At 48.9% G+C, this 17,427-nt stretch overlaps 1 protein-coding gene across 2 annotated transcripts in view; it reads right to left on the bottom strand.

Moving 5' to 3' along the window:
• HMCN2 (hemicentin 2) overlaps positions 1-17,427 on the bottom strand; it is a 936,787-nt gene that overhangs the window by 250,269 nt on the left and 669,091 nt on the right. For both annotated transcript variants that reach the window (XM_069609262.1, XM_069609261.1), the window contains 7 exons: positions 16,782-16,863; positions 15,839-15,970; positions 15,607-15,750; positions 13,745-13,904; positions 8,295-8,419; positions 535-718; positions 188-285 (listed from right to left, as the gene is read on the bottom strand). In XM_069609262.1, the coding sequence (XP_069465363.1) occupies positions 188-285; positions 535-718; positions 8,295-8,419; positions 13,745-13,904; positions 15,607-15,750; positions 15,839-15,970; positions 16,782-16,863 (925 nt within the window). The remainder of the gene's footprint in view (positions 1-187; positions 286-534; positions 719-8,294; positions 8,420-13,744; positions 13,905-15,606; positions 15,751-15,838; positions 15,971-16,781; positions 16,864-17,427) is intronic.

The raw sequence follows: 17,427 nt of genomic DNA, 5'->3' as shown, positions 1-17,427 counted from the left end.
ATAGCACAAGTGTCCAGGTTCGCCCTAGTTTCCGTGCTACTTCAGCCCTTTCAGAGTTCAGTTTGATGGTTATACTCATTGCTGCGCTGGTTCCCACTAGTCAAGGCTGTCAAGTCCCCCAAGCCCCCCTACTCATGGCAAGTTGTCATCTTCTTCCTTGGGTGTTGAGCCAGCAAGGCACACTTACCCTGGATCACAAGGACAAAGGTCCGCTCAGCCACTCCGGCTTGGCTAGAGGCCACACAGGTATAATTTCCAGCATCCTGGATCTGCACCTGAGAAATCCTGGATGCAAAATTGGGAAGAAGAGAATGAAGGATGATTAATATGTGTCTCTAGTATTTGTACACACTGCACACATTCCTTTAGCATGGGTTGGGGCTCTAGGTTTACCAGTGACCTTCCTCACACTGGGAGGGGTCCTACATATCATATAGCATACATTTCCCAAGATGCATTGCACATAACGAGGCAGCATTGAGCAGTTTGCATCCCTTGTGGTTAGTGCATTATGAGACGGGGGTCTTCTCCCACCTTAGCGTGCTCCCTGAGGCGGAGAGTCTGAGTCGATCAGCGGCGAGAAGAGGTTGTCCATTTTTCAGCCAGCTCATGTGTACCGGGAGGGAGCTCTGGGCCAGGCACTCCAGCGTCACCAGCCCCCCGGGCACGCTGGACAGAACCTTGGACTCGCTGCCGCCTCGCTCAATAGTGGGAGGAACTGTGGGAAGAGAAGAGGCAGGTATTCAGCAGAGCTTGTAGGCGGGGGCGGCAGGCTAGGCTCAGTAGCGGTAGTCGCCGCTTCTTCAGGGTATCGATTAATACCTGGACACCCTGTCTAAACGCTTCTTCACCGTTTACAGAGACAGGGGGCACATTCTCTCAGACCAAACTCTAGACGGCCTCTCTCTCCTTGGGTCCTATAGTCCCCAAAAAAATCTTTTTTCTTTTTATTGATAGTGATTTGGCTTCTACTAAAACCTTTCACAGATACAAACACATCAAAGAGACAAAATACAAAAGACAGTTAAAAAAAGAAAAAAGAGATAATAGTCCACAATCACAACAACCTCATAGAAATTACATTTCTGTACACAATGTCAACGGGAGGATAATTCAGGGGCAACACCCTCGCCTTGGAAGCGAGACGACACTGAGCAACACAGGTTCGATCCCTGGGTCCCTGCTTAGAAACCACTGAATTATTAAGCAAGTTATAAAAAACCAATTATAATTACATTTTATAAACGCTAAAACTGCTATCCACAAAGAAATCTGTGGAGCCATGAGAATTCGGTTCCCAAACAGGCGTGTGGACATGTCAACGGTTGCGCTTTGCAGATAAAACAGAGCATTCAATGAGTGCTTTAAAGTTCCAACATACATTTTACAAAAACGATACAATCTTTCTGCTTAATATTAATTTTGATATGAAATGTGCTTAAAGCTTTAATGAATTCAACTAATTGCACAATAAATAAAAATAAAAACAATCTTTCTGCTATTGGCATTTTATTTCTAGCACCTATGATTTTGTTTGTTAAAATTCCTGCCCAGCAGAAAGGCACACAATATTGAAGGCTCGGCACACTACAGACACCTTATCATACCTGATTTTCTGTGCCGGTGCCTACGCCTGGTTGAAATTCAGCAAGAAAAAAGTTATTTGCAGCCTCCATCTAGTCCAGCCAAACAAAGGGGGGTCTGTGAGTCTCTCTACCAGCACGAACACAGCCCACTGACCTGTTCTTGGGCAGCTTCCATTCTGATCTTTCTAGCTGGAGCGCTCTGTCTCGTTCTGTTGCCTTTCTCTCTTTATCCTTCTAAACTCTGTCCGATTCTAACTGAGCAAACTTACACTTCATTTCTAAGTCTTGCAGTCAAACCATGTCTCCCTTGAATTCAAATAAAGCTTCTGCATCAAGCAAATCCCTTTAGCACTGATCACAGGGACCCCAAAGGCAGCCCTCTTGTATAACCCAGGGCCCAGAGGGAAGACCTTGCGGCGGTGGTGCCTGCAAGCATGGCTCCGGATTGGCAAAACAACACAGAGAGTCAAAGATCTACTATAACAGGGGCGTTACAGGATCCAGTGACCGGGGACTTGAAACCTGGGCCAACAGTGATCCAGAAAGCCCAAAAGAAGAGGAATTGGCCCTCCCTGAAGTGGGACCCACTAGCCAAAAGGGAACACGCTGGCAAAGAGGGTTCCAGGAAGACGGAGGAACCCGACCAAGCATGATCTGACGGCTCAAAGAGCGGAGAGAGGAAGCCTACCGTCAAATATCTGCTCTATGATATGATATGGCATTTATAAAGCGCCTATACACAGGTTTTTCTAGGCGCGAAGTGTAACACGCATCCGAGTGCCAGCTAGGGTAGAGCTCCAGGCACAAGGTGGGCAGACGAGAGAGTCAGCCTCTCCAGAGCACTACCAGTTATTTCTGGTTGGAAACCCACCACTACTCAAACCCAGGTGAAGGATTTTTTGTCTTAGCGGATCACCAGATCAGGCTATTGAAACATACCAGCACGCTTGAAGGCAGCTATCTTAAACAAAGTTCCTAAAAAGGTTGTTTTGTGACAGGGTTGTTGAAAGGTGTTCCAATGGCTAAAGGAGTCGGGCTGTGTGCATCCCAGATTGCAGCTAGCCTTTCATCGTTTGGACTGGCCATTCAGAACTATGGGTAGTCTTGTCTCAGCTTGGTGAAAATGGAAGAGGCCCCCAGTTGCTTTCGCCAGTCTCCAGTTTAAGGCAGTGGTCAAAGTGTACGAAAAGAAGTAGTGGAACGATGTTCCATGCTGGTCTGTCCGTGCTCCTCACAAACACCATCAAAGTGCAAGCTTCAACTACTTCCTACACTTTTATATTAAAACTAAGCCATTCCAGAACGGTTTATTTTTAAAATAGAAGCATAGGAACAGTGAAACTTAAAAATAAAAAGTATAGGAGCACCGCTCCCGACCACTCCCTCCCACTTCAATCTGTGGTTTAAGGATTGAGAACTTAGCTGGAGCACTGCCAAAAAAAGTGCTAAACCAGAGGTGCTTTAGACGCAATCTGACAGCGTCTGCCTTCACAATCCAAACAAGCCACGGGCCTTTCAGGTGGTTTATGATCATGAAAGGAGAATGCATTTACTTGCAAGGGCAGACCTCAGTTCCAAGCTTAGGGCCAGGACAAGTCAAACATGGAGCCAGTGCCCCAGGTCATTAACCCCCTTGTTGCTAATCACATGAGAAATACAGCTATACAATGCTTTCATCCTGAGACCCCCACATGACACAGTACCATCCAAACCCAGACCACCGACCATTAAACCTTCACATCCCTCGATCGATCCCTGAGATCAGAAGGCAAGGCTATTGCGCCTTCAGGAACGGGTCACGTGATTTTTGCAGTGAGGTGCAGGGTGGCGGAGAATTATAGCCCAAAACGAGGGTGGAGGACCTTGGGAGTTGCTGATCTGTCTGGGACATGAGTGGAGCATGCAAGTTAGTGTGACCTCAGCCCTCCCCCTAGCTCATCTCTGTATCTGCCGGTTGCACAGTTGCAACAATAAAATAACATTGTTTGTGTTAGTAGTCAATTAATTGTTAGGCCAACTTCACCGCGGATGACGAGCCCAGCAGTGCCCACGTGGACGGAGATGGAGAGATGAAGGTGGAACAATGGCCTGGCATCCCATATGGAGCCGGCCCTAAATGTATAGGACTCCTCCAATTAGTATTGTAGAATTGTACTGTATATGGTTACATCATCAGTGGTGTAGTTTGTGCTTACAATGTGCCACTCATGCCGACGGAGCTCAGAACTTTTGGTGGCAGCAGAGTTCTTTGGTGATGTACTTCTATTTTGTAGAAAAAAATATGTGTTATCCTTGCAAGCAGTGTCTTGGGCATTTTTCCCTAGCGGGTTGTATTTTTCTGGAGTGCGCATGCAGGGGCGTGCCTTCAGCTCCCAGCAAAAGATTCTTCCTTGCTTCGCATGGCTCTGTATTTTTTGACCAAGAAAGGACAAGCACACAAGAAATGGTGAAAAAAGAGTACAGTCACCATTTATTGTCAATGCTTACCCTTCTGTGCATTATCGGGGCTGTGAGCAAAGTCTGTGGGTAAACATTGCACAAAAGTCAGTAGAACACGTCCACTGCCACCAGCCATTCAGGTATGCTTGTCACTGTACCAGAAACGTTACCGGAGCAGTGAGAAAAGGGAATACAGAGTAACCCCCCAGCACTTCACATAAGGCGGTGTGTGCTGATCTCACAAAATAAAATGTAGAGAGGGTAAAAAATATCCCACTACCCTTGGGAACATGTGTACTTACAAGGAGAAAAAAAATAAAATAAAAAAGAAAGCCCAAGGGGCTCCCTAGCAACACTGCACAGAAAGTGATGTGTGCTGCAAAAGTATATCACAGATCCGAAAAAGTTGTAGGAAAGCATGACTCCAAAAATAAGGTATGGAGAGACAGAAAAATGACCCCCATAGCAAGAGTAAAAGAAGGGGTGAGTGGGGAAAATGTTCCCCCTCACCCAAGTCCAGCAAAAAGTGCTGGGGGTCTCACAGGTGAAGGGAGATTTGGCATAAAAGTGAAAAATCTACCAACGCAAGGAAGCAGTGTGAATAAAACAGTTCTAAATTGCACCTCTGCTATGAGGCCCTGAAAGGTTTGCTTTTTCCTGGCTGGTTTACTGAACGTTTTCTAAGATAAGATCTCACTCATTGATCGTGTAGGATGTGACCTGGGAGGCTATGAGCAATGTATTATTAGGGTATACAAGCACACCCTGTTACTCGTGCAAAGTAACCTTGTCCAGTTAGATGGATCAGCTCCACTGGTTGGTGGCAGAGGTTAACCGATTCAGGATATTGGTGGGATTCTGCTTGCTGTCTCCGGAGAGCTGCTATAGAGGCTGCCACGTGTCAAAATCTAGTACTGAGTATCCTGTATAATAAAAGGCCAGATGTATGTTTGTCGGATGCAGTCATGCGCAGTAGAAACTGCCCCTTCACGTGTTGTCACCGCTAGAGGGAGCTGATGCCTTAGGAATATATAGTGGTCATACAGTGTGAATGAAAACCTATTGTATTGTCTGCCTTAGGATACATAGTGGGCCTACTGTGTTGATGAAAACCTAAAAAAATGTTTTCTATGAAGATGAATTACAATCAATTACAATAAAAAATACCACACAATATATTGACACTCTGAAAATGTCTGTCCTTACGCACTTTGGCCCGTGTACACAGACTTTCCCAGTTGTATATATAAATATTTGTTTTAATTGTATTTCGGTTCATTTGAAACCTTTATCCAAATCCTTTCTATACATTACGAATCATAATAATTGCAACCATTTCAATACACACATTCCTATCAATCTCACTTTCCATTTCAATTATTCAATTTCCTTTTAAAATTGTAAGACACTGCATCTATGAAAGAGCAACATTGGGGGTATCTATCAATCCGCCAGGTGTCCCCCTAACAAACTGGAACTAGTTTTGATGAAATGTATGAATGTAAGTACCCTTCTGACTTGCCATGCATGGTCATGACTTCTGCCTGCTTCTGAAGGTGAGGGCACCGCAGCAGAGCCAAGGCCGGCTCTCACATGACACCAGTACGGTGTCCGGCTTCTTGAGGGCGCTCCACATCTTGTTCGATGCCCACAAAAATGTGAATGTGTAGACTCTATGTGATTGGGCGACTGGTGAAAGTTTGAAAGGATGCACCCCCACTCTTTTTTTGGATCCTGCTTCTGTAGATTCAGGTCCTCAGTTCCTAGGGACCCACCTGCATGCACCCTAGGAGTGCATGCACCCTAGGCCTGCTTGCACCCTAGGCCTGCATAACAACAGACGTTAGAGCCGGATGATACCAGGGTAAGCCCCAAAGCTGCCCGCTAAGCTTCTCTATAGGAGGAGCCACAGTACCTTCACCGGCTCTTTGTCTTTGGGCCCTCGTTCTAATTCCCAAAGCCCCACCCTCATCCACCTCCTCAACGAGTTGCAACAGTCACGTGGCTAGGGGGGGCTTTCTGCATCTAATGTCCTTTCCTCTCCAATGTCTTTCTCCTTCACCTCTTCCAGAATCTCTCACTGATGCCCCACCACGTGCAAATATCTCACCACTTCTTCCACGTTCTCCTTTCAGGCTTGTAGAATACCTGTTCCTTTTCTCAGCTGCTACAACTTACAATCTCCCCTCTTTTTCCTTCTACTTCTCCCTTCCCCAACCTCCTTAATGTCCTCTCCAGCCACTCCCCTCAATACTCTCTCTGCCTTCCTCCTCCGAGGTTTTCAAACACCTCTTCGCTGTTTTACACCACAATTTCCGCTTCCTTCCTTTGGACCACCTCCCACCAGCCTCTTCCCTCTTGCTCCACTGCACTCTTCTTTCCACCTCCATCTCTCTTCAGGGGTACTTCTCCACCCTAAAATGCTCAGACTATTGTCACAATGCCCGGGGGTTACTTAGCAGCTTGGCACACCTACCAAGGACTGTCTTTTATTTATTTATTTTAATGTATATAGCGCATAACAGAGCCCGCAGGCTTAATAGCGCTTACAACAGGACTAACATAGGAACATAGAGCAAAACAGGAGGTGTAAAGGCAGGGACGAGAGCTGGGTAATTAAGAGGACATGACTGTTTTCAGTCCTCGTTTAGCGGTGGAACGCGCCGCACAAGCTCTCAGGTCTGGAGGCAGAGCATTCTATATTTTAGGGGCGTCATGCAGGTACGAACCACAGGCTACACTCACGAGTCCAGACCGTAGGGTTACCAGGAGGCAGGTTTTATTGGACCTTAAGGTTCTTCAAATAGGCAGCAAGGAGACACATTTAGAGAGGTTTCTCGGGCCCTGGCCAGACAGACCCCTGTGTGGGATACACTGTACTCGGAAAGGGATTCTGCTAGAGACAGGAAGTTGCCAGTCTAGAGCTTTCCTTGCTGCAGTCACATGATCAGATTTGCGAAGCTCCTCCACTGCATGGATGGCATTGTTCTGTATTACATGAAGACGGCTAATGTCCCATTTAGCAATTAATCAATATGCCCCTGCCGCTCGGGGCATATTGCTATTAGTACCCCGGCCCGCAAGATCTGTGGGACCGGGGTACTAAAAGCAGTTTTTTCTACCCTGAAACAAGAAAATGGCCACCGGGAAAGGGAAAACGGAGTAATTTTCCTTTTCCATGGCGGCCATCGGGAGCGGACGCGTTGCGAAGTGTTCCCAGCGCGTTCGCTCCCAAAAGACGACAGAGAGGAAGGTTAGTGGGGTTGGGAGGGCGGGGGAGGTGGGGGAGAGGGAGGGAAAATAAAAAAAATAAAAAAGACGTACCTGAATCCCCGGCGGGGGACGAAGGCCACCTCCAGCCGTGTGGAGGCTCAGAGCGGGGATGGCCTCTACACGGCTGAAGGGTGCCACGCCGCCCGCCGTGGACAAAGGAGGCAGAAGGTAAGGGGGGAGGGAGGGTGGGGAGATGGGAGGAAAGGGGAAAAAAAAACATGCCTGAGTCCCCGGCGGGGGGCGAAGGCAACTTCTCAGCCATGTGGAGGCTCGAAGCGGGGATAGCCCCGCTTTGAGCCTTCTCATTGGCTGAGGGGCTGCCAAGCCCCCCGCTGGGAACAATGGCCGTGGAATCCCGGCTGAGGGATTCCCGGCCAGGTAATGCCCCGACGAGGGCCAATCAGAATGGTTGTTTCATTCTGATGGAGCCCTCGCCGGGTACTAATGCCTAGTAGGAGACTCAAGCAATAGTCCTGTTTGCTGCTTACCATGGCGTGATCATTGAGCTGCTTCAAAGCGCTTCCCGCCCTTACTTATTCCTTGTCTTTAGTGCTATGGTTTGAATGTTCTTTTATGTATTGGTTTTCTTATGTTTTATCTTTTGTTACACTTCACGTTTTCTTGTTTTGCACTTTGTGAAATATTTGTGATTTAATGGTTTAGGTCTTGATTATCAGAACATGGCATGAAATTACTATGTATATTTATTATAATAGTTGTTCTCATTGAGAACTTTTAAAACTGTCTAGATTTAATATAATTTAAATCCTGAAACATGCTTATTTTTGCAACGGCTGGTGGTGGTTTTACAAGTTATTTTTGAGAAGAAGTTGCACATTATCTGGTGCGGTCATTGCTTGACCTTAAGCAATTGCTTTTATTAGCAGAGTTAATTCCTCCCACTTGACACACTTCCTTTTAGCTTCTTTTTGATATCAGACCCCAGTGCCAAGCCAATGGGTGACAGGGTCCCCTATCTTTTGAAATGTTGCTTACCATGAATCTTCAGCAGAAACGTCTTGGTGGCCTCGCCAGCATTGTTCCAAGCCACGCATGTATAGCTGCCTGCGTCGGAGGCCTGGGGAGCCTTCAGTTTCAGGATCCGCCCGTCAGGAGACAGCCTGTGGGACGAGAGGGTATAGTCACGATCCGGCAACTGCTACAAAGCCTACCTGGCCCTCAGTGTGGCTCTGCCAATCCATTTCTATCTGGCTGGTGAGTGTCCTCTTCTCAGACCCAAGGGAGGCCACTAGTCCAGTGGAACCTCATGCCCAGACTTTAACAGGGTGCTCTGGGTAGTACCCTTCCAATAGAGGCAGAGAACACAACTCAGGCACAGGGAGGTAAAGTGATTTGACCAGGATCACGCCATTTATTACAAGTTCAAGACTCTATGCATTGTCCACAAGGCTTTCTGGAGCCTGGGACCTTCCTATCTGCAACAATGCCTACCTAAATACTGTCCCTCCCGAACCCTCTGTTCATCTACCTCCAAACTTCAGCGAGTGAGGCGGTTCTCCAAGCAGAGATTTGGAGGGAGACCTTTATCCTCAGCAGGGGCCTCCCTCCCTCTGCAATAGCCTCCCTGCCGTCCTCCATCTTCAGCCTGATCTCTTTAAGTTCCGGAAACTTTTTAAGACATTCCTCTTCTCCACCTCCTCCTTCTCTCGCCCTCTACCCTGTTAACCTCTCTCTCCACTCTATCACTCCCTCCCTCCTTTACAATACAGTTTTGCTGACTGGCCGCCAGGTGTACCTCAGAGTCTCACAGGTGCCTGGCACCCTCGCCAGTCCTCTTGCACTGCCTCCGGCCCTGCACTTGCCTCATCGCTACTGCACTTGGCCATGAGGGTGACATCTCTCAGCACTTACCCCAGTTTCTGACTGGGCGCACTTGACTCCCCCCACCCCTGAACTTGTCCTCCCCCTCCCCTCTCCTGCACCTTTTGTGCACTTGCATGATCTCAACATACCATGCCTTGAAGATCATCTGTCTTCCCCGTCTCCCCTCCTTGCATGGTGGCGCCGCAATGCACTTGGAAAAATAGTATTGTCGTCAGACCTATTTGCTGTTATCTTCACTGTTAATTGTATTATATGCACTTACTCTGCCTGTGCAGACTTCTATCGTTCTGAATGACTGTTGTTTTTTCCCCTTGCTCCGTCCCTTCTTGAGCACTTTGAAACACTTGCCTTGTGTATAGGTGCTTTAAAAATAAACATTACCATACCGTACTATACCATACCAAGTGTGCACGCCAGTAATAGAACACAGATCTGGACTTTGGCCACATTTCCTCATGAGAAATAGGGAGGACATGTCTCTAGGCCTCCATTAAGGCTGTAAGGCAATAGATGTGTTAAATGGTCTCTGGGATGACCAGGATGTAGCATTGGGATCCCAAAATGGGAGTCTGTTAAACCTGTTAGGCTACTTCAGGGTTCCAACGAAGCTGCTAGGTTATATAGGAGGGCGTGCGTTCATGCAATGGGAAGATTCCCCCAAACACGCCTGCACCAGTAACTCATGACGGTTCGCAGGGCAGTTCACAAATTGACTATATTCTGGTCAATGTGATATACTGGGACGTGGTTACCAGTGTGGAAGTCATAAGACGATCAGAGAGTGACCAGCACCCTCTATGCTGCTCTTTAAGGTTTGATTGGGGGGGGCGAATATAAGTGGGAATAAGAGAGGGAGGAGCTCAGTTACTGTTAAAGGCAATTCCAGGCAGGCTATTAAATGGTCTTCATTGGACGACAGTGTGGTTAAACCACAAATATATGCGAGTATCGCAATATATGTGGGGATCGGCCTGGGTGACTCTAATCCTCCTAACCCTAGAGAACAATACCGTGGCATGGTGAAGATTACGTCGTCACACTTCACCAAGCCAGGTATCGGTATTAGGAAATACATTTCGGACAACAAGGGGTGGTTTGATGGAGACTGTATGTTAGCAAAGCAGAATTTGCTAAATTGTCTTAAAAATGTAGGAGTGGTTGACAAGTGTAGCGTAAAGAACCTGCAGATAATATATAAGGCTGTAGTGGCAGCGAAAATGGCACAATACTATACAAACAAATGGGGTGAATTACTGTCCTATAGCAGGAATGGCGACGAGGTACATTTTTGGAGGTTGGTTGGTGGGGGCGTGAAGTGATTTAGGTGGGACCGGTCTGTAGCCAAATTGCTGCAACCAAATGGTTTAACCATTTTGCAAATCTGTATAAGAAAGGACGGGACAAGCCGTGTGTCTCACTAGGGTAGCAGAGTGGTAATAAGCCAGATGAAATTGGCATTGGTTGAGGTGGAGGAGGCCATCATGGGGCTCGGGAGTGGGAAAGACCCGGGGCCAGATGGAATTCCCATTGATTTGTTAAAAGATGAACCCTCGATCTGGGCCTCTGTGTTAACCCGTGTATTTGATTATGTTGCAAGTAAGGTTGATGTGCCCCAATCATGGCTTGAGGCAATTATAATATCGTTGTATAAGAAGGTAGATAACAAGAAGCCTGGGAATTACAGACTGGTTTCACTGTTAGATGCAGTCGGGAAGGTATATGAACGGAGACTGCTGACTCATCTACAGTGCTGGGTCAGCGAAGGCAACCACATTAACCATTTACAGGCTGGATTTCAGCCAGGTATTGGAACAGTAGAGCAGTGCCTTCGGTTATACACAGTCCTGGCAAAGTATGTGTCCTTGCAACATCATAGGATGTATGCCATCTTCGTCGGTTTACAGACCGCATTTGACAGTATGTCAAGACTTAAATTGTGTCCTGTTCTGTGAAATAAGGGAGTACCAGATTCATGGCTGTCCTGTATTATGTCCATTTATTCTAATAATGGTGGCTCTGTGAGGCGGGGATTGGGAGGGGAAACAACTGATACTTTTTCGGTAGAGAGGGGGGTGTGGCAGGGTTGTGTGCTAGCCGCCCTCCTATTCAGCTTGTACATAAATATAATAATTGAATATTTGTTAGCACATGGTCTCGACTTCCTGAAACTGGGGACATGTATATTCCCAGCACTCTTGTGTGCAGTTGACGCAGTACTGCCAGCCACCACCCCCATGGGTTTAAGACGCAATCTGAAAGTTTTCATTGAAATGTGTGAAGATGTCCCAATAGAGCTTAATACAGAAACAAACAAGGTGATGGTGGTTGGCCGTAAAAACAGTAAGAAAATCAATTGAAGATTCTAATAAAAGAGCGTACCTTGGAGCACGGGCATTATTGTGATACCTGGGGATTAGGTTCACGGAAGATGTCATGTGGGCAGCTCAATGTGCCAGGGCGGCGTCCTCCCGAGAGAAGCACAGCACTGCAATCACCCACTTTTCTAACACACATGGGAACGGTGCAATTGCCCTTGCTCTTAACTTATATAGAGCTCAGGGTTGGGCGGCAACCCTTTATGGGGCAAAATTATGGGGTCATTGTGTTAGGGCACAAATCAATGTGGTGGCAACTATTTCTTAAGACTACTACTCATGGAACCGAGGGCGCCCAATGGCTAGCTTGGGATTGGAATGCGACATGAAGCCTTTGTGTGACATTGCAGCAAGTAGGGCGCTAAAATACTGGGTCACACTGTGGAGCACCCCAGAACTTGTTAAATATGGAGAATCAATTGCGAGCCTGCAAAGTGTCCATGGCTCCAATCCACTTCCATGGTTGAGGAGCATTTGTAAAGGCTTTGGGGCCCCTAATTTACCAACCTTTTGGACTAAGGCTGCTGAGTTAACAATGAGATCGAAAAAGGCGGCTCAAATGAAGTGTAACGGTGTCTTAAACAGGAAAATGCACAAGGCATATGTTGCATTAAAGACTGGCGTACCATACTTAATGGTGAAAGGAAATGTGGGCTTTGAGCCCTATTTAGATTGGATAGCGCCTGGCTATGCCCGAGCCCTGTATTCCCAACTACGCACCGATACACTAAAACAGCCAGGTGGACTCGCTCCACAGACACCCAATGTAACACCTGTGGCGATCCTGAGGAAACACTACAGCATTTCCTGCTTCTGTGGCCTGGGTACCTGGACCTCAGGAAACACTAGCTTGCGCCTCTTTTTAGGTTAAAGGGTGTATGGCGAACTGAAACAGCTGTAACATCAAGGATGTCATTTAGGGGTCACACCTGCGACCCCTGAGGTCTCCCTTGCTACCTTTGTGGTCTCCCGTGCAACCCCAAAAAAAAGTGTAAAAATAAAAATCTTTTTTTTTTAGGCTCCTCGGTTGTGGCCAGCAGCATGTGGTGTTTTGTTTCTGGAGTGGCTGGTTTTCTTATAGCTATAGCCGATAAGATAGCTCAGTGGGTTGAGCACTCGCTGCTGCAATGTATGTGTGATCTGCAGGTTGCAGATTTGACTCCCGGCAAGGTCAACTCAGCCTTTCATCCTGCTGAGGATGATAAATGAGTAACCAACACAGGTTGGGTCATAATATATGTATATTTGTTCTATTTGAAGCGCTTAAGCGTAAGTGCTATATAATAACACATCACGCAGTACAAATGTCCTTTAACATTATCGTTTGGCCTTGGACGCCTGCTTGCATTAACAGTAATTTGGTAATATTAATATTAATGATACATATGGTGATCCATTCTTGTATGAATGATATCGTTACCATATTTTTCGTAGTGTATTTAGAAACAATGTTATGTGATGCCACTTCCTGTTTTGTCAAGGGGTGAAAGGTCGTGTTCCATCGCTTCCCGTGATGCAGTGGAGTAACTTTGCTGAAAATGTTGGGGGGGACATGACATCTGAACAAAAGGTGCCCCAGCCAAATGAATGGGGACAAAATGGTGTGCCATGAAAGTTGGGGGGGACAAACACCCCTGTCCCCTCCTAAAATTACGCCCATGCTGTGATGTCACTTTGGGGTGGGGTCAAATAACATCACTTCCTGGGTCATGTGATGTCACTTCCTCTACCCCTGGCAAAATGGCATCCCTGTGTAACATTCTGCAAATGTACAACTGATTTAAATGTAATCTATTTTATTGCTCAATGTATACACAGCATGGTTAAGAAGAGCGAAATGGGTGCTCTAGAACTGAAATTATATATCTAAAAAGGAATTTGCTTTCTACTCTAAATACTGCCAATTCTGAATGGTTTGAACTCTATGGCTGTTTATGAATTTTAAACCCTTTTTAATAACTTCTTTTAACTGTGCTAACTATTGCTTTTATGGTTAATAATGCTGAATAAAGCTTGTTTGAACACAAATACCCGGGGATGCGCCACCCCCCCCCCCCTTGCCCCCCGTGGCACCAGGGAATCTTCGTAATGAAAGACCCTGTGCACAGAACACAAGATCCCACCACTTATGACCATGCACCCCGGGGATGCACCAGCACCCTCCGCCCTGCGCCACCAGAGAATCTTCTTAACTTAAGACCCTGTAAAGCGAACACAAGCTCCTACTCAGTGAGTGATCCAGACTGCAGCTCCAAAGGGACGCCATCCTTCTGCCAGCTGATTTCTGGTGCTGGGGTCCCTTCTACGGCGCACTCCAGTATCACTTCTCTCCTCTCTGGGACACTCCTTTCACTGGGGACCCCCGCGCCCAGGATTCTGGGTGCCACTGAATGGAAACAGAACATGTTAGCAAGCACAGGGGAGAGGTGGGGGGCTGGGGGGGGGGGGCAAAGCCTTAAAAGATGGAGATTTCTGGGTGTCGGGCTGGAGGTCGTGTTAGGGTGACACATGAGGAACACGGGTAATGTCAGACCTCCATACAGTCACTGTGTAAGTACTGGCGGGGCGGCAGCAGTGCAGACCTTCTGCTCTACCACTCCCATGCCCCTGCACGGAGATGATGGCGTGGCTCACCTACCGTAACATGCATGCGTGGCAAGCAGGCCAGGGAGAGTTCCATGCCTGGCACTGATCACTGACCATTGGAATTCTGGAGCCATTGAAATGAAAAGCTCTGAAGGTGTGTGACAACCGTGGAGAACCCTGCACCAGGGCTGGACCTGCAGCGGCGCCGTGCACACGCGGGAGCTCTGCCCTGCGTGCCTGCTCCAGCCCTGCATGCCTGCCCTGCATGCCGGCTCCAGCCCCGGGCTGGACCTGCAGCGGCGCCATGCACACTCGGGAGCTCTGCCCTGCATGCCTGCCCTGCATGCCGGCTTCAGCCCCGGGCTGGACCTCCAGCGGCGCCATGCACACTCGGGAGCTCTGCCCTGCATGCCTGCCCTGCATGCCTGCTCCAGCCCTGGGCTGGACCTCCAGCGGCGCCATGCACACCTCCAGCAGCGCCATGCATGCCTGCTCCAGCCCTGGGCTGGACTTCCAGCGGTGCCATGCACACTCGGGAGCTCTGCCCTGCATGCCGGCTCCAGCCCCGGGCTGGACCTCCAGCGGCGCCATGCACACTCGGAGCTCTGCTCTGCATGCCTGCCCTGCATGCCGGCTCCAGCCCCGGGCTGGACCTCCAGCTGCGCCATGCACACCTCCAGCAGCGCCATGCACACCTCCAGCAGCGCCATGCATGCCTGCTCCAGCCCTGGGCTGGACCTGCAGCGGCGCCATGCACACTCGGGAGCTCTGCCCTGCATGCCTGCCCTGCATGCCGGCTCCAGCCCCGGGCTGGACCTGCAGCGGCGCCATGCACACTCGGGAGCTCTGCCCTGCATGCCTGCCCTGCATGCCTGCTCCAGCCCTGGGCTGGACCTCCAGCGGCGCCATGCACACTCCGGAGCTCTGCTCTGCATGCCTGCCCTGCATGCTGGCTCCAGCCCCGGGCTGGACCTCCAGCTGCGCCATGCACACCTCCAGCAGCGCCATGCACACCTCCAGCAGCGCCATGCACACCTCCAGCAGCGCCATGCATGCCTGCTCCAGCCCTGGGCTGGACCTGCAGCGGCGCCATGCACACTCGGGAGCTCTGCCCTGCATGCCTGCTGCAGCCTACACCTGCCCTCCCATACATGCTCTTCTCTCCCTCTACCAGTGGTGGAAGTGTACGAAAAGAAGTAGTGGAACTATGTTACCTGCTGGCCAGTCCCCGCACCCAACAAACCCCATCGCCACGCCCCTTCCGACACACAATCCAATCCCCCAAACAAACATACCTGCTCCTTATGGGAGTGCAGTGAAGTGCAAGCTTCAACTTCTTCCTATACTTTTATTTTAAAACTAAACCATTCCAGAACGGTTTCTTTTTAAAATAAAGTATAGGAATTGTGAAACTTAAAAATAAAAAGTATAGGAGCACCGCTCCCGGCCGCTCCCGACCACTTCGACCTCTGCCCTCTACACACTGCATCCAGAAGACTCACCTTGCACTAGCAGGAGAAAGTCCTTCTGGGCATGGCCCTGAGGGTTGCGTGCAATGCAGGTGTAATGGCCACCGTGCAGGGGCTGCAAGCGACTGATCTGCACACGAGCTCCCCTGGAAACGAGGCTCCACTCTGCGCGGTTCTCTGCATGGGGAGAAAAAGCACATGCATGGTTATTCCAGATCAAAAACAATTGCACCCAACTTCCAGTGGCCCGCCGGATATAACTCACCGAGGGGGGCTCCGTCTTTCAGCCAGGTAAGGGTGGGTGCGGGGCTGCCCTCTGCCTCACAGGAGAGGGTAACAGGGTGGCCTGCCGTGTGGTTAACCGTTTCTGGAGCAGGTTCCGCGAAAGATGGAGGAACTGCAGGACAAAGCGAGCAAAAACCTGTCAGCTTTTAGAAAAGTCTCCAGAAATCAAGATGGCCGCATTTGGACAAGTCCAGAATTTGCCCATAAGCACAGTCTAAGCACCTATCTGGAGAAAATCTTTAGCAGCTGTTTCTAGACATCATCACATAAAGTTACAAAGGGGTGTGGGGGACCCTCCACTGAGAGCGGACATGGTTCCAGGGAATTCCTTCCACTCGAGAGGGTCTGATTTTCAGGATGACAGAAGACCCCATGCAAACCACGCCCTGATTGGTCATTTTCCTGATCCATATTCGTGGTGGACATCCTGAAAACCCGGGCTGGCTAGAAACGGATCCAGCCTCCTCCCTCATCTTTAGGAGTTATGTTACATTGTCCAGAAATTATACTGCACCCATCACCACCGCAGCAGTCTTAGCAGCAAATGTTATGGATGCATTACACTCAGAGCATTACAACTTGCCAATAAACAAATGAAGGTATGAGGGGCCAACAAATAATCACATTTCTGAGCACGTTACCAATTCTAGTGTAGTCACTGGTGCAAGTGAGCGCCCATTTAAAGATTGGGAGATTTCCGTTCACAGTAGAAAACACCTGGATCCCAGGGCAGAGCCACCAGTGTGGTCAGAGGAGCAAACATCTGGATCCCAGGGCAGAGCCACTAGTGTAGTCACAGGATCAGGGCAGAGCCACCAGTGTGGTCACAGGAGCAAACACCTGGATTCCCAGGGCAGAGCCAACAGTGTGGTCAGAGGAGTAAAGCCTGCATTTGACACAATCCCCCAGTTGCCCACTCTTACCCTGGACGCTCAGGGAGAATGTCTGTTCCGCTTCTCCAGCAATGTTGGTCGCTCTGCAGACGTAAAGTCCTGAGTCAGAAGCCTGCAATGGAAGAGGACTCCTGGTCAGAAGAAAGCTGGTTCTGTGGCAGAGTTTTACATGGACACAGTAGCACCAAGAGCCAAACTCCAACATTTAGGTGCATGCACGCTCACCTCAGACTGAGAATCAGCACGCAGAAAGGCTCATCAATGCATCTGCACTCTCTTCACTCTCAACAGCAGAACACAGACAGGGTCATCAATGCACCTGCACTCACTTCACGCTCAACAGCAGAACTCAGGCAGGACCATCAATGCGCCTGCATTCACTTCATTCTCAACAGCATAACTCGGACAGGACCATCAATGCACCAGCACTCACTTCACGCTCAACAGCAGAACTCAGACAGGACCATCAATGCGCCTGCACTCACTTCACGCTCAACAGCAGAACTCAGACAGGACCATTAATGCGCCTGCTCTCACTTGACGCTCAACAGCAAAACTCAGACAGGGTCATCAATGCACCTGCACTCACTTCACGCTCAACAGCAGAACTCAGACAGGGCCATCAATAGGCCTGCACTCACTTCAGCCTGAGCAGCATCACTCAGGGTCATCAATG

This window comes from Ambystoma mexicanum, chromosome 8, assembly GCF_040938575.1.
Source record: "Ambystoma mexicanum isolate Mex_15411 chromosome 8, UKY_AmexF1_1, whole genome shotgun sequence".
Lineage (NCBI taxonomy): Eukaryota > Metazoa > Chordata > Amphibia > Caudata > Ambystomatidae > Ambystoma > Ambystoma mexicanum.
This window is presented reverse-complemented; position numbering and strand designations above follow the sequence as displayed.